Raw genomic sequence first — 26056 nt, forward strand, 5'->3', positions numbered from 1 at the left:
TGTACCATTTTATACTCTCACTAGCAATGTATGAAGGTTCCAGATAGGTGAATTTTCAAGCTGAATTTCCACCACAGGAAACATTTTCTCAAGAGTAATCCCATTTGAAATTCTGTAAGATCCAACACAGTGTTTGAATTTATATTTTGTAGAGTTGTTATTTAATTAATTAAGACACGAAACTATGACCATTAATTGGAAGTTATAATTCAACAATTTGTTTCAATGAATAATAACTTTTAATGATAAAACTGTTAATTAACAAACATTGTGAGTCATGAGTTCTCCTTTATGAGGATTATTCAAGGCATCTGAGAGCAATACTTGGGCAGGGTTCCTCAATTGTACTGGTTCCCAAACTTTAGTGTATGTCACAACCACCTGCTGATAGAGAGACCACATTTTGAGAACCAGTACTCTTCTGGGTAAGATGATGGGCTGCCCAGCCTCTTAGGTGGTGGTTCTCAACCTTAACTCGCATGTGAGACTCAGTGAAAAGGCTTAAAAGAATCCCAGTGCCCAAGCTGTAATCCAAGCTAATTAAATCAGAATATCTGGATGTGGGGCCCAGTAGCATTGTAAAAAGCACCACAGGTTATTTCACTGGTTCCCAAAGTATTTTTTAACTATTTCTATGGTTCTAAATAATTAAAAAAATATATTGTTACCACTTATTGGCATCAAGATAGAATTTCCTTTTTAACATCTATCACCATCTCTGGAAGAACAAAGAAAGACTTGGCAAGTATTACAGAGCCTAGGAGACTAAAGAGACATGATTATTATGTGGAAGATATATCCTGATTCTGATTCTGGAACTGAGAAAGGACATCAGTGGAAAAACTGATGAAATACAAATGAAGTGTATAGATTAGTAAGTAGTATTGTACCACATTGATTCTTTAGTTTTGACAAATATACCATGGTTATGTATGATATTAGTATTAGGAGAAGCTGGGTGAAGGGTAGACAGATTCTCCACCTGTATTTGTAATTTTCCCATACACTTAAAATTATTCCAAAAATAAAAGGTCTTTTTAAAAAAAAATCTGTCATCTTCCAAACCTACTGGCATAGCAAAACCCATCAAAAAGTTTATTGTTCCACATTTCAAATTTGCTTACTGGTATTTAGTTTTCATTCACAATTATAAAAATTAAATCTTAGTGAAGCCATTATCATCATCTTATGATAAACACAGCTAGGAGATGCTACTTGTATTATTATTCTGTCTGGGCTTCCATAACAAAAGACCACAGACCAGGTGGCTTAAACAACAAAAATTTATTTTCTCACAATTCTGGAGGCTAGAAGTCCAAGATCAAGACCACAGACCAGGTGGCTTAAACAACAAAAATTTATTTTCTCACAATTCTGGAGGCTAGAAGTCCAAGATCAAGATGTTGTCAGGTTTGGCTTCTCCTGAGACATTTCTCCTTGGCTTGCAGATGGCCACTTTCACACTGTGGCCTCGCATGGCCTTTTCTCTGTGTATGAACAAACATACACAAATCTCTGGTGTCACTTTTTCTTATAAGGACACAAGTCCTGTGATATTAAAGCTTCACCCTTATGACCTCACTTAACCTTTTTTACCTTCTTATAGTCTCTGTCTCCAACTCACAATGAAGGTTAGAGTTTCAAAATGGGAATTTGGGGAGGAAACAATTCAGTCCATTATAGTACTGTATGCAGTTTATTCCCCTTTCTTCTTTGAAGATTTTGCTAACTAACTGGTGATATTTGATTTTATATTGCTGGGGATGGTGCAAACACATTCCAAACTCACTGACAACCTTCATTCCTTGAAGCTGTCTGTTAAAAATGGGTTTTTTATTGTATGTTATATGATTTGAATATTTTTAAGCAATTCCTAGCTAGGTTTATTATTCCTGGAATGACCTATTCTAATAATTACGTTAGAAAGTTTTCTAATGTTCATTCTACTTTCTCATTACTTAGTATAATTTTAATGTAGCTGTATGGTTTGTGAAACATCTGTCTTAAAAGTAGAAGATGATTGTATGCCAGAGATAATATGTGAACAATGTTTTCCTCTTCTTTAAGAGCTATCTGGAAATGGAAGGAAAGTATGTTTAAAAATGATAAGGCTTGATTAAGATCTAAACTGCCCTCTTGTTTTTCACATCTCTTCTATATTATATTGGAGTTTACTAACCTGGAGGGATGAAAAGTGGCTAAAATTTTTGCTATTCCTGCATTAAAATTTTCCTCTGTTTCAGAGGAAAAAGAAAATATGCCTGCACTTGTTAAACGTTGTGACACTTTTTAATTAGCAGAAATCTAAGTCAGAGTTCTGTAATCTTCAAAATATTTTTTCCATTAAAAACAAGATGGAAACGAATTTCCAAAAGCAACCACTGGATAATTTTCATTAAATTGATAAACTCACAAGTTTATCATATTGTACATGAGGTGCTTTCTACAGTGGCACTGCTGGTATTACAAGGTTACTGGAACCAATTTCAGATGGTTTTTGCCCTTGATAAAAAGGTCTTTTATTCTAATGTTAGATAATATGACACATGCCTGTAGATTATTCTTTAAGGTAAGACAGTGGTCACTCTGGAGGTGTAAAATAGTACATGTATTCTATTTGTGTATCTGCACAGAAGCCAGACAAACATAAAGAGGTTTGTTGTATGTAAAAACTTAATTGAATAGAATTTTAATAAAACAAAAAAACTTCTAGTGGCCTTCATTTAAGTGCCAAATATTTGTGTCTGCTTTCCCAGGCTAGACAGCCAAGTCGGTGGATCCACTGATGCTATAAACATCCAGTTTACTAGAACTCCTGCCCATTCTTATGAAGCCAGGAAGAATCACAGGTACCACGGCCAATTATATACAAGTGACAGGACTTTCTCCTTCTGTTTTTAAAACTCATCTTACTTTAAACCTCCCCTTGCTTTGAAATGCAGAAATTTCTAATTTTATCAGTTGCTTTATGTAAACAGCTCCACACAAAGGTGTTGCATTAGCAACTTGGTCGTTGGTAAGCTTTGATACCTGGGTAGGAAAGTGTAAATATTATATTTTCTGAAAATTTTACATGAAAAAAAACTGTTTGTGACACTGGTGTTGACATTCTTTAGGCAGATTTTAAAGTTTCATTAAATTAGTTGTTATCATGTTCATTAAAGTTCATTAAAGTCAACTTTTTATTTTGCTTTCCAGATTTTTATTTAAATTCTAGTTAGTTAACATTCAATGCAATATTGGTTTCAGTAGATTTCACTGATTCATCACTTACATACAACTCCCAGTGCTCATCACAAGTGCCCTCCTTAATACCCAGCACTCATCTAGCCCATCCCTCCACCCACCTCCCTCCATACAACCCTCAGTTTGTACTCTATTGTTAAGAGTCTCTTAAGGTTTTTTCCCTCTCTCTCTCTTTTTCCCCTTTCCCATATGTTCATCTGTTTTGTTTCTTAAATTCCACATATGAATGAAACCATGTGGTATTTGTCTTTCTCTCACTTATTTTTCTTAGCATAATACACTCGAGCTTCATCCATGTTGTTGCAAAGGTCAAGATTTCATTCTTTTTATGGTTGAGTAATATTCCATTATGTATATGTGTACACACACACACACACACACACACACATTTTTCCATAGTTTGGCTATTGTTGATAATGCTGCTGTAAACATTCAGGTGCACGTACCTGTGCTTGAATGTGTATTTTTGTAACCTTTGTGTAAATTCATAGTAGTGCAATTACTGGATCGTATGGTAGTTCTATTTTTAACTTTTTGAGGAGCCTCCATACTGTTTTACAGATTGGCTGCACCAGTTTGTATTCCCACCAACAGTGCAAGAGGGTTCCCCTTTCTCCGCACCCTTGCCAACACCTCTTGTTTCTTATGTTGTTAATTTTAGCCATTCTCACAAATGTAGGCTTAGAGACCTCAGCAACTCCTTAAAATGTAATAACATTAGTATCATAGGAGTCCCAGAAGATGAAGAAAGAGGAAAGGGGGCAGAAGGTTTAGTGAGCAAATTATAGCTGAAAACTTCCTCAATCTGGGGAAGGGCACAGACATCAAAATCCAAAAAGCACAGAGAACTCCCATTAGATTCAACAAAAGTCAGTCACCACCAAGATACATCATCGTCAAATTCACAAAATACACAGACAAGGAAAGAATCCTGAAAACAGCAAGGAAAAAATCCTTAACCTACTAGAGAAGACAGATCAGGTTTGCAAGAAATCTGTCCACAGAAATTTGGCAGACCAGAAGTGAATGACATGATATATTCAATGTCCTAATATATGGGAAAAAATATGCAGCTAAGGTCAACTTTTTGAGGTTTGTGGGGAAAGTTATGGTTTGAAAAATAGGAATGGGACACCAGGGAAACACATTAAAATGTATTATAAATATTCAAAATAGTCTTCATGCTCTACAACAGATATTCTGAGCGACCAATTTCCATAGCAGCGTTCTGGAAGTAGGCCAAAACAGTGGACACCAGGAACAAAATAGGAGATGTGAAGAAATTTTGCAGAAGTGGATTAGTATCCCTTTAACAATTACATTTCAAAAGTTATAATTTAAAAGGAATGTATAAACACTATTTTTTGCATTGAATTGGATAATAGCCTTGCTGTTTTTATTATCCTTGTAAATAAGCTTTAAACATTAAGTAAATGGTTCGTGTTACAGCTCCAATGCTGAAACCAGGCATGCAGGACCAAAGGATACTGTGGTATACACAAGGACCTATGTGGAGAACAGGTACTGGAAATTTATTTAAAATATTTTGCTACATTTACTCTAATTTTGAAATCATCTATGTTAGGAGAGATGCTATTATTTTGGAGTATGTTTGCTTTTCTCAAACAGAAGACCATTTAGGGGTATATTGAGTTCTAGGTATATCATTGTTTATAATGTTTCCAATATCAAGTAGTTGGCAAATAACCATTGTCATTGGATGAACCAAATGCTTGAATATAATAAGTATACACATAATAGGATAACCATGTGAAAGTTCTCACATGATCATATATAACTATACATTTATAACAAGCCTACAAAATTACACAATGCAAAATTACACAAAGTTACTCAGATACTCTCATGCTAATTTTGAGTCACACTTTAATTAAATAGTTCTATACACTATTCTGGTTCTATCTAATCTAATCTATCTGTCTGTTTACCTCTCATCTGAAATAAGGGGTGTTACCTTTAGTAGATACACTCTGGCCCAAATTACAGAGAATGGATATCCAAAAAAATCTGCTGCTTGGAGTGATGGATGTTGAGAAGAATGTCAACCAAGATCATGAATTCACAACCTATTTGATTTTCAGGGAGTATAAAAATAAGAATTAGCCTACCTGTGGAGTAATATACTGGTTAGGACTACAAATGTGATGTACGTGACATATGTGTTAACCAGAGCCCATTTCAAAGAGGTGAGACTATCTCTAGAGAGGGGTTCCTGAAAGGGCTCTGGGAAATTCAATACATGTCAGAAAATGGACAATTTTCCAAAAAAACAAAAAAGGTTTCTCAAAACCACACCTAATTTACTTTGTAAAATGCAGGCTCAAGTTTGATTTTTCTGCTGAATCTAAATCTCCCTAAACTCCACACTGACGGTGTAGGATAGTGTAGAGGCCCTAGCATCAGATTTGGGATGGAGTCTGTCATTTACTAACCAAGTGGTTTTGGCAAAATCTACTTAACTTCTTCAAGTCTCAATTTCCTTATCAAGAAAATGGAAGTAATAATATATGTATCATGCACAAATGTGTGCAAACTCTTACTGAGCATTGTGGGTTATGTATTCCGAAGATACTCTATTTCTTTTCTTTTTTTATATTCTTTTTTTAAAGTAAATATAATTTATTGTCAAATTGGTTTCCATACAACACCCAGTGCTCTTTCTGACAATAGTCTGCCTGTGGACAATTGGAGGGAGAAAGATTTCTTATTTAAAAATCCCAGGTAAAGTCTGTGGAATTACCACTCACCCTATGAAATAATAGGAATGTATTGCTTCCAGCCCTAATATACTCACAGGTAGCATAAGTAGTTGGGAAGCAATTATGAGCTGCCAGCTGGTTAGTGCATTGCAAGTTTCATTTGTCTCACAGAAGGACTGACATTTACAAACTGGGGCAGTCTGAAAAATAGAACAAAGGGGACTTAAAATTACACTTTTTTGCTTTCATTCTAGACTCTTCTTTCTTGGATGTTTTCAAGTAAAAATAAACATTTCTACAGCTTTCTCTAAAAGCTTAAGTGTCTCTGTGTCTCTACACAGAGAATGTTGATGTTGTGAATGTTGATGTTTCTATGTGCTTACACTGGCCCATGCTTTGCATATTTCCTTTTCTGTGTTAGATTACATGTGGCTTTCCTATAGCAAATGAATGAGGGAGGGGCAAGCATGCATGTCATGAGAAATGATAACTTCTTTTCCTGCTCACGCTTTTTCCTGCGCTCCTTGTCCTATGCTCTATTTCCTTCAGTAGATTTGTCAATTTATATCAACCTGGAGGTGGCTTGTGCATCAGCACTTTCCACATTTAAAAAAAAAAAAAGAAAGAGGTTAGTACATGGTCCTAACTTGTAACATCATAGAGAAGAATGACACAGCTGCATGAGGTGTGTGTGCTTTGTCACCTGTGTATGGGTGTGTACGTCAACACTAGGGAAATAGCTCAGTCCTCACATGTCAATTTTGTTTGTTTCTAGTAAATTACTGAAGGATGGATATCAGGAGAATATCTCTGGAAAATACATACAAACTGTTTATTCAACTTCAGATAGGTGAGTTGGTCTACATTTCCATATCTAAAAGTATATATACATATATATATATATATATACACACACATATACGTATGCATATATATACATACATACTTATATATACATATATTCGCATATATAGGTGTATATACTTACATATATAACATTTTATATATTTTAGTGTATATGTATATACACGTGTGTGTATATATACTTTTACATGTTATATATATTTTATATTCATATTTGATATATTTTTATTATATATATAATACTGAAATACATGATTCTCATCCATTGAACTTAGAGATGCTAATTAAGTGATTGTTATACGTGTGTATGGATGGAACAACGTACAACAACCTCTGCATCCCGGGAATTCATTCCGTGGCTTCCTGGCTGTTTCTGCTCTTTAATTGCTGTACTTTATTCCAGCAGACCTTTCCATGCCCTACAGCTGCCTGCCAGACCAGCCCCTCTGCTGTTGCTGATTCCCAGGAGTTCCCAGTAATGCCACATATTTAGTGTCTAGGCTTCATTGCATCACTTGACTGTGCCCTCAGCCCTTTCACCTTGTGGTTTTCCAGAGCCAGCTCACCTACAAACAGCTGCATAGAGATGCTGCTATGACCCAGTCTGGGCCCACAGTCAGTTCCAAGGACAGGGGTTGCAGTGATTATCAAGTTAGTGCTAGTATGTTGACCCCAAGCTTTCACTGTTGGTGATCTTTTTTTTTTTTTTAATTTTTTTAATGTCTACTTTTTTTTTGAGAGAGAGAGAGAGAGACAGAGACAGCATGAGCAGGGGAGGGGCAGAGAGAGAGGAAGACACAGAATCCAAAGCAGGCTCTAGGCTCCGAGGTGTCAGCACAGAGCTGGATGCAGGGCTTGAACCCACGAACCGTGAGATCATGGCCTGAGCTGAAGTTGGATGCTTAACTGACTGAGCCCCCCAGGTGCCCCTGGTAATCCTTTCTTACCATTTAATGTTCAGTGGGGTGCATAGATGATGCTCTTGAGAGTATGACCTGCAGATTTCCAGTGGAGAAAATTAAAATAATTAGCATTTCAATTCAACCACTGGAAATCAGCTGTAATGCAGATGTGTAACATTCTATTAGTGATGTTCCTTTATAGGAGAGGCTAGAAATATGACTTATCGAGGGTAAGGACATATCTTATTTTTATGCACAGCCTAAGCTTGTAATGCAGTGTTTGGCACCTAAGGCTACTCAGTAAATGTTTTCTGAAAAAAATAAACTAATGCAGTATTTGCGAAGGAAAACATGGATGGGCCAGGCACCAAAATTCTATCCTCTTTCTGTCACTCTTTTAAGATCTTGTATTACCAGTGATCTTCTGAGTGTCTTGCTTTTAAAGCACACTTCTTAGAAAAATAAAGTCATCTACACAAGTATTAGAATTACAAATGCTGCCTAAATAACCAGAAGCAAACAAATAAAAACAGCTTTTTTTCATAATGCTTTGAGAAGGTCTTTGGCTAACAATATGATCCTTTTTTTTAAAGTTTATTTTATTTCTTTTGTGTGTGTGAGAGAGAGGCAAAGAGGGTGAGAGAGAGAATCCCTGTTAACATGGAACCCGACATGGGGCTCAAACTTGTGAACCATGAGATCATGACCTGAGCTAGTCAATAAAGTCGGTCGCTTAACCGACTGAGCCACCCAGGTGCCCCAACAGTATGATATTAATAAGGACAACACTATCATCCGAGCCTTCCCTGGGCTGATGTTATCATTGTTAACTTAAGGAAGGAAAACATTCTTCACAAAAGTATTGCTCTTAATATGAAGAATTTCAGTTCCGCTATTAAAGTGGTCCTTGAAATTTTCCATAGTCATCAGAGCAAAAGTCAATTCTCTGTAAGACCAGCCCGTCAAGCAACTTTTTTCTGTTGATTGTTGTGTGAAATTAGCTATGTCCCCAGAGTTCTTATCTAAGCATTTCAATCCCATTGAAAGTCTAATTTCTTTGCACAATTATTTATGGGCCTTTAGAACCTGCTCCTACTGAATGTTGATGGCTGTTTAATCACTCCACATACTTTCTTTCTCTAGCACTTTGGTACGTCCTGTTTGTCCTGCTTAAAATTCCCCCATTATGCCCCTCCACACCTCGACCAACTCACCTTGAGAGCCCCTTTGTCTTCAAGCTTTAACTCATGTGGCACTTTTTCCACAACGGCTTTCCTGACTCTACCCCAGGGAATAGTTGCTTCGTTAGCCGTGCTCTCCTAACTCTCTCCACGTATCCATAATATGCTATGATTATTGAATCACACACCTGGCTACCCTCGTGGAAAAAAGGAGACTGTCTTACTCTTCTTCATATTCCCAGCTCTTACCTCAGTGCCTCTGGGAATGGAAGAAGATTGGAGAGTGCCTGTTTTCTACTCTTGACAGGATTACAATATTACATGGGAAATTTAAGTATGTGTGCATGTATGTGTATGTATATGCATATGTATGAATTTCCCCGTAGGGAAGTATTTGCCAGGAACATATAAGGAATTAGCTGTAGAGTTAGTTGAAAGGGGAAAATATTTATTAATATGCATAAGGACTAGGAAATTCTTAGAATGACTGAGAGTATAAAACCAGACACATTTCATCTACTTAAATCCCTTTCTTCTTTTATCTCCTCCTTCCACCCATTTTTCCTCCTCTCTGCTTCTAGTCCTGGGCTTGATCATAGGAGCATGGCTCCTGAGCACGACTAGTTCACTTTCACACAGTGAGCCTGATAGTCCTCATGGGCAGGCCTAGAGGTGATACAGGGACTCTGGGGCCACACTGCCTTCGTTCAAATCCTGCCACTGCCACTCAACTGGCTGCATGATGAGAGCAAATTTATTACCCTTCTGTGCTCAGTTTCTTCTTCTGTAAAAGGATGTAAAAATAACAGTACCAGCTTCTCAGCAATGTTGCGAGTAAGAAATGAGTTTATATAACCAAATGCATGGAAAGCACTCTGCATGTATTATAAAGCATATTAGCACTATATAAATATTGGCTACTTTTATTTTACCCTTCTATTATGTACCCTACTCTGAAAATTTCAGGCCTGACTGCTAGTTCCCTGAAACTAGTAAATTCTGCAAGGTACTATTTAAGACAGTCCTAGTCCCTTCCAAAAGGAAAAAAAAAATCACAGAATTGTTGGCCTTTCTTAAGGTTCTGTGTGACCTGAGCTCTTTTGGACTTGCTGATCACATCTATGGTTCATTTGTTACTGAACACTCTCTTTCCAAAGTAAATAACAATACTCTCTTTTCCTCATCAAATCTGTGGTGGGGTTATATCTTGTTGGAGAATATAAATTTTGTCATGAACGCTACACCAATATTCTGATTCTTACAATGACACCAAGAGACTTGTCATAGGAGAACATTTTGGGGACTCTAGACCCCAGAGTCTGGGGTCCTACAGACCCATCACTTGTGAATTTATGAAAATGATTAAAAAAATTTTTTTATATTTATTTATTTGAGAGAGAGAGAGAGAGAGGATGAGTGGGGGAGGGACAGAGAGAGAGGGAGACATAGAATCTGAAGCAGGCTCCAGGCTTTGAGATGAGCTGTCATCACAGAGCTTGATGTGGGGCTCAAACTCACAAACTGCAAGATCATGACCTGAACTGAAGTCGGACGCTTAACTGACTGAGCCACCCTGGAGCCTCAAATTTACCAAAACACTCTTGAACGGATTTGTACTTTTGTCCTATTGAATGTTTTGAGAGTTAAAATTTTATATAAATCTACAGCATAATTTTTCTATAATATATGCAAATTAATAATTCAAAACCCTCTTCTAGCTTCAAGGGGTACTCATGACCTAGTTCAATTAAGAAACTGTGAACATCTTTGCCTTGCCCAGCTGCACTCTTGATTGCTAATGAATTAATAACTTGAGATTTGTCTTCATCTTAATTCTTTGATATCATTTTGAGGTAGCTAGGAGAATCAATTCTATCACTAGAACAAGTAAGTCCCCAACTTTCTTTGATTTTCACACAATTTCCTGAAGTATCAACAAAATTAAGCTATCATTTCCACATGTCTTTGTGGGGAATACATCCGTCTTTTGCATGATGACAAATTTACTTGTAATTGCTTATGTCTCTATAGGTCTGTCATCGAAAGAGAAATGTGCACTTACTGCCGGCAACCACTGGGCACAGACACTAAAATGATTTTAGATGAATTACAAATTTGCTGCCATTCTACTTGCTTCAAGGTAAGGGTATGTTTATTGCAGTTCATTAAACACAGCATTGCATATGACTGGGATAAAAATAATTATTTAATGAAATACATGCGATGAAGTTAAAACTTTCAGAAATGTTCTCATCCACATTAATAATGCACTACTTAAATATTTCTAGGAGTTATGCAGCCTCAACCTCAAAGGTTTATAATTACTATCTTGGCTTTAGGCTTAGAGTTGATTACTGACACACTTATTACTCTTACCCTGGAGATTTAAATCTGTGAAAATATAAACACTTGTTCTCTTTATAAAAGTTTTTGCAACATTTTAATGAATCATGCATTACATAAAAAAATAATGAAATCCAGAAAGAAAAAGAAATTATTGAGAAGAAAGTTAGCAGCTTTTTATATGGTATATGTATTCAGGATGGATAGACCTCACAATAGTTGAAACTCAGTCTGCTTTTGAGAACGTGATTAATTCTAACTAATTGTGGCTTAGTATAATAATAATAAAGCTTATGTGGTACAATGCTTCAGTTTGTGGCTATATGCCATTTCTTTTACTTCTCACAATAATATTGGGTAGGTCAACGGGACGGTTGTTGATGTAAACGGATGAGCACTGAACTGGAAGCCTGAAGGCCTGAGTTTGAGTTCTAACTTTCACTAACTATTGCTATAATTTTGGACAATCACCTAATTAGCTTGGCTTCAGTTCCCTTATCTGTAAAATGGGGTAGCTGATTAGACTAGTGGTTCTTAATGCTGGCTGTATGTCATAATCATCTGGGGAAATTAGGAGAAAAACAGAATGGTTGGGACCAGCCCCAATTAAATAAAAAATCTCAAAGATGCTTCCTTTTGGTATTTTTCAAAACTCCTTAGATAGAACTAAGGGCAGCCAATTTGAGAATCATTTGCTTAAATCCAAGGGTCCTTTTTGTGCTGACGTTCTGTGGTTGATGCAAATTATCTAATTCAGTCAAGTAAATGTAATACTTTAACAACTGATTGCTTCTCCTTCAATTAGCTTCAGACAGTGACACATAGCAATCAGATATATGGTGTCTCATTTTGAGAAAAAGAATCCAATTTTAGGCCATAGTATATAGAATTCCACATAAAATAAAAGCTATTTCATTTATTTATTTGTTTGTTTATTTATTATTTGCTTAAAGCTATTATACGGAAAACTTTTTAAAATAAAGAGTTCTCCTGATTATGACTTTTAGTAAAGAACAATAATGTCCATTTATTATATTTCAAATGATTTGTTTCGATTTTCAATTTAATTATAAAATACTACTAGCTGAAAATAAAAATGTCCCCACACTCATAGGAAAAGATATATTATTCTATAGCCATGATAATAGAACTACCTGGACTAATTGATCAATGACAATTTGCTTTAGTGAACTCGCCTCTGAAAGCCAACAATCAGAGACAGGCTCATGCTTGAAAGTCAGCCAGTTGGCAGGTGAACTTGTTTGCAATGAGCACAGGTCTAAGGCAGATGTCAACCCTTTTCTATCTCCATAACCAACACAACACAAAACAAACTGTTCCCTAAACCTTATGTAAGATCAGAAGTTGTTTTGTCCAATGAGACTGTAACTGGACAGCATAACTTTTAGTAAGCAAACAAGTATGCTTTGTGTTTTTGTTTGAGATATTTAGTGGTGATTTTATCTTTGGCATAACCAGCTTTTGAAAATTTTTATCTACTTTATTGTGAGTTCAGGAGAAACTTCAGTGGTATATATACCCTGAAATGTACATTTTCAGAGTGGAGAGATGTTGTGAGTATTTATTTGAAAATTTCAGCAGTAGGATCACAAACAAGTGCATTCTCACTTTCCTTGTGGGTCCTCTTTCAAATCTGAGTGTTGCTATGAAGGATGGTACTGAATGAATTGAAAGGGCTTTTCTATCCTATTACAGTTAAAAGTCTACATATATAATGTGTGTAAATTTTACATATTGTTTTTTTTCCTTAGTGTGAAATATGCAAACGGCCTTTGGAAAACCTACAAGCAGGTGACAGTATTTGGATTTATAGACAGACAATACACTGTGAGCCTTGCTACTCTAAAGTTATGGGTAAGTGTTAAGCTCTTTAAGGAATGATCGCTTTTACTAATATTAATGTCCACTTAATATTGTTGAAATGAAGGATTTCAATAAAGTAAAAAGTATTTTATCAATTCTACTTAGTTAAGTATTTAGCTGAAGATAGTTATACTATGGTAGTATTTTAGGGTATAAAATCAGCCAGCATTTATTATTGTCTCCTGATATCAGACCAGACATAGTACAACTAGGCAAAGAGGATTTATTTTGGAAATTTTTCTATTTTTTTCTGAACAAAAATAGATCTTTTCTGCTCAAATAATTGTGTGAATTGAAGTCCATTTCTGTGAATGACCTTTCATATTTGTCCTGAAATATACGTTTGTACCTAATTTGATTATTCCACTAACTGCTTTTTAATGTTACTTTTAAATGGGAAGTTTAGAGCTAGTTCTATATACTTCTATATTAAATACAGCATCAAGTATTTTTTGTGAGTTTAAGACCAACTTTACTATAATTTGGGCTTTTAATTGGCATAAATGGTGTGAGAAGAAAACACTAAGGACTTGAGTTTTTAATTCATTTTCTTTAAACAGCATGAAAACTTTAAAAGTTGATTTAAAAGATATGCACAATGTACACTAAATTAGCAAAATAAAATGCTACAAAACTTGATCAGTTTTTAATAGCCAGTATTTTATTTTTAATTAAATGGTAAGTAGATAGAATAATCAGAATGATATTGGATAGCTGGTCAACAGCACAATGTGAAGGTGAGTTTTCTGATGCCTCATTGGTATGGTGAATGAAGGAGGAGCATGTGTGATTCTCACATGGGATCCAAAATATGGAATTTAATGACAAATGTGTGACATTAATGAGGTACTGGGAGGCTACATCTGGAAAATGCTCTGAGAAATATTCAGAAACCCACGTTCCATCAGGCTGCAGTTCCAATTACAAGAACAAACCTAATTATATTCATACTGCGCCTTCTATTTTCTGCTTTCCCTAGCCAGTTCCCATATTCCATTTTCTTCCTAATTCAGCAGCCTTATCATGATACAATATTATATCAACGGACTTGATGTGCATGGTGGCAGCTCTAAAACTTTCAGTCTTCCAGAAGTCCATGAAATGGTTTAAGAAATATGACTATCAAAAGACTCAGAAGTCTTTGTGCCTTCCTCCCTGACTATGTGCACCCCATAGGCATTGCTATTTTATCGGACACAGCAGTTGTCAAGATATGACTCTCAGAGGAATCTCCTAAATATGAGCGCCAGGCATTGGTACTTTGTGTTCATGGTATATGACCAAAAGCCAGAGTGATGAATGCAGCAGAAATAAAAAATAAAATGTTTAATCCACCACTACCCCCTTGATGAATGGCTATTTAAAAAACTTTCGTTACAGGCTTATTTTTGGACTGAAGTTGTATTTCTAACTGGTACTTTCTTTAAATTTTTCAGCAAAGTGGATTCAATAATTCTGGCACATGGAAATCAAGATAAAAGCATTTATCAGGATGTTAAAATTTTATTTTAAGAATATGTAATCTAGAAAAGCTTTCACATTGAAGATTGACTCTTGTATACAACTAACAATTCTGCTATTGCATAAATAATCTGATTGCCTTCCATAAAGTCATATACATAAAGGAAACCATCTAATGTCTGGCTAGATTTAGCCATGAAAAATTCAAGTGGTTCCAGTTACCAATGTCAAAGGAATGATGCTTCTCATGGCAACGAGCTCTGTCAACACTAACTAGGTCCGTCTCTGCTCCGTATGTGAGCTGTGCATCGTGGTGACCATAGTAGACAAGTTTCCCTTTTTGTCATCTTTGTTTCCCTACAGACTTGAATTTACAGATATTATTGACATCCTGATGAACTGTCAAAAAAGCAAGATATGCATGTATATCTTTCACAGGCAAAAGAAATGTTGATAGAATTGTTTTTTTAAACAAAGTTTGGCGGAAAGGTGTTTCATATAAAGCTGTATGGACCTCAGAGAATCACTTGATCTTTCCAGACAAAATTATTTCTAATGTCCCTTTCTGCTCCTCAGATTATCTGATTCTAAAACACGTGTTGCTTGCTCTTTGAAAGTATATTTGAATATGTGTCTGTTAAGTATATTGAACTAAATAGGGTATCTAAACAATTTCATGTTATCCTTCAATTTACCACAGAAATGATTTTTATAGAATATTTTAAAAACAAAAAACATGGATTTGTGGGTAATGGGTAAAATCTCATGACATGTATAGTTTACATATTATACCTTGTTAAATTTTCTTTGCATGCATTTCAAAATCTGGGTATATGAATAATTTCTGAGAAATGATGGTTATAGATTACAGAGACATGCTCTTTGGCATATCACATCTACTCATATTACATAGCACTTTACAATTACAGACAGCTTATAAATAAAAATAAAATGAACTACCAGTTACACAGGATCTTTTTGTGAAGTGTCTATAAATATCATTCACTGACATTGATTTTGTCAATTACAGAGATCACAATTTATTATAGCCTATGCCATGCTGGCTAATTTAATTCTTTAGCTGCTTGAGCTATAGCTTTTAGTTTTAAAGAGCTTTTTCTCGAGGAATTGAAAATTCAATAATCATATGTGAGGAATGAGTATTAGTGTTAAAATTGAGAAATTGAACTTATAAACTATTTTATGTGCACATAGCAACTGCTTCTCAAAGGAAGGCACATAGAACACTGAGGGGAAGGTGGAATTTTAGGGAAGCTTAAGGTAGTTGTGAAAAACTGACATCAACTAGGGAGAATAAATGATCATCATGTATTTTCCGAGTGTTGATAAATTTAAAGAATTATTCTTCTGTATAATGATTCCAAGCATCTGTTCCTCTTAGGGCCTGGTCCACAAAGTGTTAAACACAAAATGCTTATCAAAATGCAGCAGCGTATAATTGTTGTCCTATGGAGAAGAAGCCAGAAAAAAACAATTAATAATAATTTGATATTCATTAATTCATGCTTGATGAGAAGCAGTGGTAATTGAGCCATATGTTTTATTGTTCTTTTATTACATGCTATCAAAGTGGATCAAAAGAAATAATTTTCTTAGGGTTGAAATTAGTGACAGAAAAGGAAGGATGGAATAGTATCCCTGCCTTTTATATAAAGTGTATTAACATCTCAATGCCTTTGTAGTGATTAAAAATCATTTGAATATCATTTCAGAAGTATTCTACTTTTTAATGCTTCATTTAAAAAAACTTAAAAGGAACATATTTCTCACTTTTCTGTAGCTGTTTAATGGACCCTTTCTTCTATAATAATGTATTAAATTAAACCCAAAGCTGTTATAAAAATGGAATAAATATAGAGTGGAGAGATCAGGGCTTCCAATTCACGAAGACCACTTCATTTTGTCTGGGTTTATTTGCACCATCGGAATACAGATTTCTAAGACATTTGGAAGATCTCTCTTTTTTTTTTTCAGCCAATCAATTATGTTATTATTGGCATACTTTTCCTGGACACAATTGCCTAACTCTCAGAATACCAGGTCCTGAATTCTATTGCTAATTAAGAGATACCTCTAAAAAGAATGAACTGCTGCAGCATGACAATATCCTTCTAAAAAAGCAAAATGGAAGAAATATAAGAATCTTAGAAATAGAATTTGTTAAGATAGTATTCTTTGTTCTAATAAGGCGAAGAAATAAAAATGTATTGGAGAAGTAATCTGTACACCCTAATTGTCTGATTGCAACCACTCCTCTACTTAGATATGAGTGACAACATATGGTCCAGCTCCGACTGTCAATGCAGAGTCGGACTTGTTTACTACCATAAAAACATCATGAGTGTTTGGAACGTTTTCCTACTCAGCTTGATTCAGAGCTCTACCAAAACAAGGGACTGTTTGGTCTACATTATGGCAAACTAACAATGATGATGTTGATTTTTATTCTTGTGTGTGTATACTACTGAATTTACTGGTTATTTTGTGACAGTGTAAATAAGTTGCCTCCACCTATTCTTAAGTACTCAGCATTTCCCAGGAGCACCCATAAATATCTCTGTTAACTTGGGCATGCCCTTTCCCTCATGGGCCTATTCACTATTTAAAATGTGAGATTTAAAGGCGCCTGGCTGGTTCAGTCGGTGGATCATGAGATTCTTGATATCAGGGTTGTGAGTTCAAGTCCCATGTTGGGGGTAGAGTTTACTTAACTAAAAAAAATTTTTTTTAATAAAAATAAAATGTGAGATTTAGAACATTTAGAACTTGTAGCCACCAGCTCAAACATTGCACGAATCTGGGAATCTATTCCTGCTTCTTATCCCATTCTGAGATGATCTCTTTTGTTAGATGCCTAGGAGTTGTTGAATGTTTTATATGTATTTATTTTTTCTTTTTATCTTTTGGCCCTCTACACCCATTTCTCCTACCCCCAACCCTAACCCTTGCCTGTGGTAATCACCAATCTATTCTCTGTATCTATGATCTTGTTTTTGTTTTTTGCTGTTGTTGTTGTTGCTTACGATTCCACATACAAGAGAGATCATAGTGTACTTGTTGTTCTCGATCTGACATACTTTAATTAGCACGGACCTTAAGGTCCATCATGTTGTTGCAATTCACATTTTCATTTTCTTTGGATAACCACCAAGAAGTGGAATGGCTGGATTATAGGATAGTTTTATTTTTAATATTTTGAGGAACCTCCATACTATCTTCCACAGTAGCTGCACCAATTTACATTCCCATCAGCAGGGGTTTCCTTTTCTCCACCAACCCTTGTTATTTCTTTTCTTTTTGATAATAGTCATTCTAACAGGTGTGAGGTGATATCTTATTGTGGTTATCTGGCATATAGAAATGCAGAAGAGTTTCGTGTATTGATTCTGTATCCTGTAACTTTACTGAATGTGTTTATTAGTTCTAACAGGTTTTGTTTTGTTTTTAGTTCCAACATTTTTTTGATGGATTTCTATATATATGTCATCTGCAAATAGTGACATTTTTACCTCTTCCATTCTAATTTGGATGACTGTTATTTCTTTTTCTTGCCTAATTGTTCTGGCTAGGACTTCCAGTACTATGTTGAATAAAATTAGTGAGTGTGGGCATCCTTGTCTTTTTCCCAATCTTAGAGGAAAAGCTCTCAACTTTTCACTATTGAATATGGTGTTAGCTGTGCCCTTGTCATACATGACATTTATTACATTCCCTCTATACCCACTTTCTTGAGAGTTTTTATCATAAATGGGTGTTGAATGTGTCAAATGCTTACCTGCATCTGTTGAAATGATCATATAATTTTTATCTTTCATTTTGTTACGGTGGTATTGACTGATCTGTGGATGTCAAACCATCCTTGTATCCCACTTGATCATGGTACAATCATGTATGATCCTTTCAATCCGTTGTTGGATTCAGTTTGCTAGTATTTTGTTAAGGATTTTTGCACCTATGTTCATCAGGGATATTGGCTTATAATTTGTGGCATTTTTGTCTGGTTTGTTATCAGGATAATGCTGGCCTAATAAATGAGTTTGGAAGAGTTCTCTCCTCTTCTATTTTTTGGGGGGAGACTTTGAGAAGGATTGGTATTAATTCTGCTTTGAATGTTTGGTAGAATCCACTAGCAAAGTCATCTGGTCCTGGACATTTGTTTGTCAGAAGGCTTTTGATTATGGATTTAATTTTCTTACTAGTAGTCGGTCTGTTCAGATTTTTTATTTCTTCATGATTCAGTCTTGTTAGGTTGTATGTCTCTAGGAATTTATCCATTTCTTATAGGTTGTTCAATTTGTTGGTGTATTATTGTCCATAGCAGTCTCTTATGATTCTTGGTATTCCCGTGGTATCAGTGCAACAGTCTCTTTCATTTCTGATTTTATTTATTTGAGTCCTCTTTCTTTCTTCGTGAGTCTAACTAAAGGCTTGTCAATTTTGATTATCTTACAAAGAATCAGCTCTTAATTTTATTGATCTTTTTTTTCTATTTCATTTTTTAAAATCCCATTTCATTTATTTCTGCTCTAATCTTTGTTATTTCCTTTCTTCTTCTAACTTTGGGCTTTGTTCTTCTTTTTTATAGTTCCTTGAGGTGTAATTTTAGGTTGTTTACTTGACATTTTTCTTATTTCTTGAGGTGGGCATTTATCACTATGAGCTTCCCTTTTAGAACTGTTTTTGCTACATCCCACACATTTTGGTATGCTATATTTTCATTTTTGTTTTTCTCAAAGTATTTTTAAATTTCTTTTGATTTCTCTTTGATTCATTGATTATTCAGTAGCATGTTGTTTAATCTCCATCTATTTGTGAGTTTTCCAGTTTTCTTCACGTAATTAATTTTTAGTTTCGTATTATTGTGCTTGGAAAAGATGACTTATTTGATTTTCATCCCCCCAAATTTTGTAAGACTTGTTTTGTGGCCTGATATATATTCTCTACTGGAAAATGTTTCACGTAGACTTTCAAAGAATGTGTATTCTATTGCTTTTGAATGAAACGTTTTGTGTATATCTGTTAAGTCCTTCTGCTCTAACATGCCATTTAAGGCTGATGTTTCCTTATCAATGTTGTCTGGATGATCTATCCTTTGATTTAAGTGGGTATTAAAGTCCCATGCTATTATTTAATTGCTGTCTATTTCTCACTTTAGGTCTGTTAATATTTGCTATATATATTTTGGTGTTCCTATGCTGGTTGCATGAATATTTACCTGTGTTATATTTTCTTGTACTTCAGAATTGCATGTTGGCTTTATCACAATATAAATGTTTGGCACCATCTGAATCTTATTTCCTGGATCTTTGTCCCATCATTTGAGAAGTCTGGCTCCTGAGAGAGATTAGTGAAATGTTCAGATACATGGGTCAGGTAAAGGTTTCAGTTTTTCACTAGAAGAGAGGAAACTAAATATCATGATTGCCTTATGAATGATATAAGAAGGACGTTTTAACATCATTGCCTCTGTAGTTTCTTTGATACATTCTTTTCCTAATAACATTGAATTGCTGGATTGTTCTAGGTGCTGTATAAAAAAATGCATAGTTTATAATCTCCCAACATTCATTCGTTTATTCATTCATTCATTCTATTATTCAATAACTTAAAAATCTTCATTTAGATCCTATGTTCCAGTCTTAGCAATGAACAAAACAGCCAAGGTTCCTGCCCTCATGGAACAGTTTTAAAGACAAAAAATAAACACAGTAATTTCTGAAAGTAGTAAGACCCGTGAAGGAAATAAAACACAGTAACTAGGTCCTAGTATTGGCCACAGTCAGACATTTTCTCCTTTTAAACATAATAAGATGGAAGTTCAAAGATGCCAGGAGGTGGAGATCAGCCAAAAAATGTTAAGCTTCCTCTATTCCTCATGGAAAACAATATTCAAATACTACTCAGATAGCTTTCAAGTCTCTGCAGGGGGTGGATTATACCAAACAGCTCCTGAAATCCTGGGCCTCAAGCAGAAGTTCCTCACTTAGATAAAGGAGCCAACAGGCATGTTCTGGTGATTGTGCCAAAAAAGCTGGTGAAGGAAGAGAGGGATGTCTGAACCAGCCCTCAAATGGAGTGGAACCCATGGGTTGGGTATGACAGTTCCTCACTTCATTTGAGACACTAAGGATTAAGTCCCTTTCTGTTTTCCAAATGGAAACATGAAACAGCCAGCATCATTTCTGATCTTGGAGAGATGTCTCATAGGGATTTTATTTTATTTTATTATTTTATTTTATTTTTATTTTTATTTTTAATATGAAATTTATTGTCAATTTGGTTTCCATACAAAACCCAGTGCTCATCCAAACAGGTGCCCTCCTCAATGCCCATCACCCACTTTCCCCTCCCTCCCACCTCCCATCAACCCTCAGTTTATTCTCAGTTTTTAAGAGTCTCTTATGGTTTGGCTCCCTCCCTCTCTAACCTCTTTTTTTTTTTCCTTCCCCTCCCCCGTGGTCTTCTGTTAAGTTTCTCAGGCTCCACATAAGGGTGAAAACATATGGTATCTGTCTTTCTCTGCCTGACTTATTTCACTTCGCATAACACTCTCCAGCTCCATCCACATTGCTACAAAAGGGCGTATTTCAGTCTTTCTCATTGCCAAGTAGTATTCCATTCTGTATATAAACCACAATTTCTTTATACATTCATTAGTTGATGGACATTTAGGCTCTTTCCATAATTTGGCTATTGTTGAGAGTGCTGCTATAAACGTTGGGATACAAGTGCCCCTATGCATCAGCACTCCTGTATCCCTTGGGTAAATTCCTAGCAGTGCTATTGCTGAGTCATAGGGTAGATCTATTTTTACTTTCTTGAGGAACCTCCACACTGTTTTCCAGAGTGGCTGCACCAGTTTGCATTCCCACCAACAGTGCAAGAGGGTTCCTGTTTCTCCACATCCTCGCCAGCATCTATAGTCTCCTGATTTGTTCATTTTAGCCACTCTGACTGGCGTGAGGTGATATCTCAGTGTCGTTTTGATTTGTATTTCCCTGATGAGGAGCGACGTTGAGCATCTTTTCATGTGCCTGTTGGCCATCTGGATGTCTTCTTTAGAGAAGTGTCTATTCATGTTTTCTGCCCATTTCTTCACTGGATTATTAATTTTTCGGGTGTGGAGTTTGGAGAGTTCTTTATAGATTTTGGATACTAGCCCTTTGTCCAATATGTCATTTGCAAATCTTTTCCCATTCCGTTGGTTGCCTTTAGTTTTGTTGATTGTTTCCTTCGCTGTGCAGAAGCTTTTTATCTTCATGAGGTCCCAATAGTTCATTTTTGCTTTTAATTCCCTTGCCTTTGGGGATGTGTCAAGTAAGAAATTGCTGCGGCTGAGGTCAGAGAAGTTTTTGCCGGCTTTCTCCTTTAGGATTTTGATGGTTTCCTGTCTCACATTCAGGTCCTTTATCCATTTTGAGCTTATTTTTTGTAAATGGTGTAAGGAAGTGGTCTAGTTTCATTCTTCTGCATGTTGCTGTTCAGTTCTCCCAGCACCATTTGTTAAAGAGACTGTCTTTTTTCCATTAGATATTCTTTCCTGCTTTGTCAAAGATGAGTTGGCCATATTTTGTGGGTCCAATTCTGGAGCCTCTATTCTATTCCATTTGTCTATGTGTCTGTTTTTGTACCAATATCATGCTGTCTTGATGATTAGAAGCATAACAGCAAAGACACCCCAAACCCAGCAGAAGAAGAGAGATAATAAAGATCAGAGCAGAAATAAACAATATAGAATCTAAAAAAACTGTACAGCAGATCAATGAAACCAAGAGTTGGTTTTTTGAAAAAATAAACAAAATTGATAAACCTCCAGCCAGGCTTCTCAAAAAGAAAAGGGAGATGACCCAAATAGATAAAATCATGAATGAAAATGGAATTCTTACAACCAATCCCTCAGAAATACAAGCAATTATCAGGGAATACTATGAAAAATTATATGCCAACAAACTGGACAACCTGGAAGAAATCACAAATTCCTAAGCACCCACACACTTCCAAAACTCAAACAGGAAGAAATAGAAAACTTGAACAGACCTATAAACAGCAAAGAAATTGAATCAGTTATCAATAATCTCCCAACAAATAAGAGTCCAGGACCAGATGGCTTCCCTGGGGAATTCTACCAGACATTTAAAGCTGAGATAATACCTATCCTTCTCAACCTGTTCAAAAAAAATAGAAAGGGAAGGAAAACTTCCAGACTCATTCTATGAAGCCAGCATTACTTTGATTCCCCAACCAGACAGAGACCCAGTAAAAAAAGAGAACTACAGACCAATATCCCTGATGAATATGGATGCAAAAATTCTCAACAATATACTAGCAAATTGAATTCAACAGCATTTAAAAAGAATTATTCACCATGATCAAGTGGGATTCATTCCTGGGCTACAGGGCTGGTTCAACATTCACAAATCAATCAATGTGATACATCACATTAATAAAAGAAAAGAAAAGAACCATATGATTCTGTCAATCAATGCAGAAAAAGCATTTGACAAAATTCAGCATCCTTTCTTAATAAATACCCTCGAGAAAGTCGGGATAGAAGGAACATACTTAAACATCATAAAAGCCACTTATGAAAAGCCCACAGCTAATATCATCCTCAATGGGGAAAAACTGAGAGCTTTCCCTCTGAGATCAGGAACACGACAGGGATGTCCACTCTCACCGCTGTTGTTTAACATAGTGTTGGAAGTGCTAGCATCAGCAATCAGACAACAAAAGGAAATCAAAGGCATCAAAATTGGCAAAGATGAAGTCAAGCTTTCACTTTTTGCAGATGACATGATATTATACATGGAAAACCCGACAGACTCCACCAAAAGTCTGCTAGAACTGATACATGAACTCAGCAGTCGCAGGATACAAAATCAATGTACAGAAATCAGTTGCATTCTTATACACTAATAATGAAGCAACAGAAAGACAAATAAAGAAACTGATCCCATTCACAATTGCACCAAGAAGCATAAAATACCTAAGAACAAATCTAACCAAAGATGTAAAAGATCTGTATGCTGAAAACTATAGAAAGCTTATGAAGGAAATTGAAGAAGATATAAAGAAATGGAAAAACAGTCCATGCTCATGGGTTGGAAGAATAAATATTGTCAAAATATCAATACTACCCAAAGCTATCTACACATTCAATGCAACACCAATCAAAATTGCACTAGCATTCTTCTCGAAGCCAGAACAAGCAATCCTAAAATTTGCATGGCACCATAAAGACCCCGAATAACCAAAGTAATTTTGAAGAAGAAGACCAAAGTGGGAGGCATCACAATCCCAGACTTTAGCCTCTACTACAAAGCTGTAATCATAGGAATTTTATAAACATTACATGTTCTCTTCCCTTGTTGCAATATGAATAATGTATCTGGTGAAAAGAAACATTCAGATCTTGGTGTAACTTTCTTGGCAGTCACAATTTGTTAATTTTACCTCTTTTCCCAAGAGAAAAGGAATTCATAAGCTTCAAGGCCCTTCAGGCTAGTGAAGGAATGAACTCTCAAATCTGCAGAAACATGGATACTTCTTAAATGTCTACTGGTAAATTAATAAAGTCCATCTGACAAAGGCTCCATACTGTATTATTCTACTTCTGTGACATTCTGGAAAAGACAAAACCATAGAAACAGCAAGCAGATCAGTGATTGCTGGTGGGGGCAGGGGGGTGGAGAGGTAAGGGAAAGTGGGTCTAGGAAGATGGAGAGTTGAATAAATGAAGCACAGGGAAGCAAACTGTTCTACATGATACTGCAACGGCAAGTAAATGACACTATGCATTTGTCAAAACCCGTAGAATTTTTCAGTACAAAAAATAAACTTTATTATGTGCAGATTCAAAATCTCATTTAGGTGGTCACGGGCAGGGGATCTCAGGATAGAATGCAGAATGTGCCAAAAGAATTTAACTGTATTACAAATATATGACACCATGTCACTGATGCTGACCTAAGTAACTTTAGAGATGAGTGGCCTCTGTAAGACTAATGGCAAAAGTAACTGTACATAGACCCAATATTCTAGCTGATACAGTTGTTTTCTATGGGGTCCAGGTTAACAATTCTGAAACCACTATAAATAAATTCTGGAATTGAATAATTAAGTGCATAGTGGATAGTGGGGTCACATTTCCCACAGTTGGAGTAGGAGGTTACAGATAATAAGCAAGGGGAGGAGGCTAGAATGATCTGTGCAATAACGGCTATGTTGGTATGGATTCAGGTTTAGCTTAACATAGGTACAGATGGTTACATTAGAAATATCTCTAGATACGCACATATACATGGATTGCCGCACACACATATTTTCTTGCTTTGTCAGCTGAGAGGGCCGAGAAGCAATGAAACTCCAATAGCAATGAGTATGCTGATAGCTAGATCTTGATTTCTAATTCATTTTCCAATGAAAGGGACTAAGGCTTCTTGGAAAAATGGCTGGTTTTAGGACTGCCGTAGGATGTACATAAAATGAATCTGGAGCATCTTATAGTGCTAGAAAATAAGGAAGTGTTCAAATGCACATGTGTACACACACACTCAAAATAATGTGGATATGTTAAAGGGACATAGGATTCAACAGAAGGAGTTTGCAATGGACAAAGTTGGAACACTTTGAGCAACTAAATAAATAATGTAGTATTGAATTATAAGGCAAAGTATAAAATGAAGGTCTGTAAGTCCATGCTGGTTGAAATGAATGATTGAGTAAATAAATTCAAGAAAGGAGACACAATTCTCCCATGCAGAAGAATTCCAAATAATTTATATAACTACTCTGTCTTCAAGGAGGTAGAGTACAATTGTCCACTTCTTGTCCACTTCTTATGCGTGGGCTGCACATGGTGACTTCCTTCCACAGTACACTGTGGGATGAGAGAAGGAGCAACTTGACAGTGGAGAGACCTGATAAACAGTACCTCAGGTTATCAAGATTAACATCAATGATAATAAATTATATTGCTAACATGTATCCTTGATAGGATGTGATAAGAACAGCACAATATCCTTGTGATTTTCTTCCCCAAAATCCATAACCCCAATCTAATCATGAGGAAAACAGGAGACACATCTTAATTAAAGAGCCAACACTCCCTAAAACTGTCAGTCATCAAATACAATAAAGTCTGAGAAACTGTCACAGCCGAGAAGACACCTGACAACTAAATGTAACGTGGTACGTGGATGAGATTCTGGAAAAAAAAAAAAAAAAGGAACTTAAGTTAAAACTGAAGAATTCGGAATAAAATGTAGGCTTTAGTTTTAGGTTCTTTCTTTCTGGCTTTTTTCCATCTCTTCTCCTTGAATCACAAGCGCCATAGCTAAGGTAAGTGAGAACTTTGCCAAATGTTTGGCCTTGGTGTAACAAGGGTTACCAGATCTCCATCCAGCCTGCAACATTTATTCCCTCATCGCCTAAT

At 35.8% G+C, this 26056-nt stretch overlaps 1 protein-coding gene across 16 annotated transcripts in view; it reads left to right on the top strand.

The window, feature by feature from the left end:
* Positions 1 to 18951, top strand: part of SCEL (sciellin) — a 220493-nt gene extending 201542 nt beyond the window's left edge. For 15 of the 16 annotated variants that reach the window (XM_047873901.1, XM_047873898.1, XM_047873899.1 and 12 more), the window contains 6 exons: positions 2757 to 2849; positions 4696 to 4767; positions 6742 to 6816; positions 10945 to 11053; positions 13029 to 13131; positions 14577 to 16688. In XM_047873901.1, the coding sequence (XP_047729857.1) occupies positions 2757 to 2849; positions 4696 to 4767; positions 6742 to 6816; positions 10945 to 11053; positions 13029 to 13131; positions 14577 to 14593 (469 nt within the window). In that variant the 3' untranslated portion in view covers positions 14594 to 16688. Of the gene's footprint in view, positions 1 to 2756; positions 2850 to 4695; positions 4768 to 6741; positions 6817 to 10944; positions 11054 to 13028; positions 13132 to 14576; positions 16689 to 18940 lie in introns of those variants that run through there. The other variant, XR_007155355.1, reaches the window with a different exon arrangement.
* The last annotated feature ends 7105 nt before the right edge of the window (positions 18952 to 26056 follow it).

The sequence above is a fragment of the Prionailurus viverrinus genome, chromosome A1 (assembly GCF_022837055.1).
Source record: "Prionailurus viverrinus isolate Anna chromosome A1, UM_Priviv_1.0, whole genome shotgun sequence".
NCBI classification, from domain to species: Eukaryota; Metazoa; Chordata; class Mammalia; order Carnivora; family Felidae; genus Prionailurus; species Prionailurus viverrinus.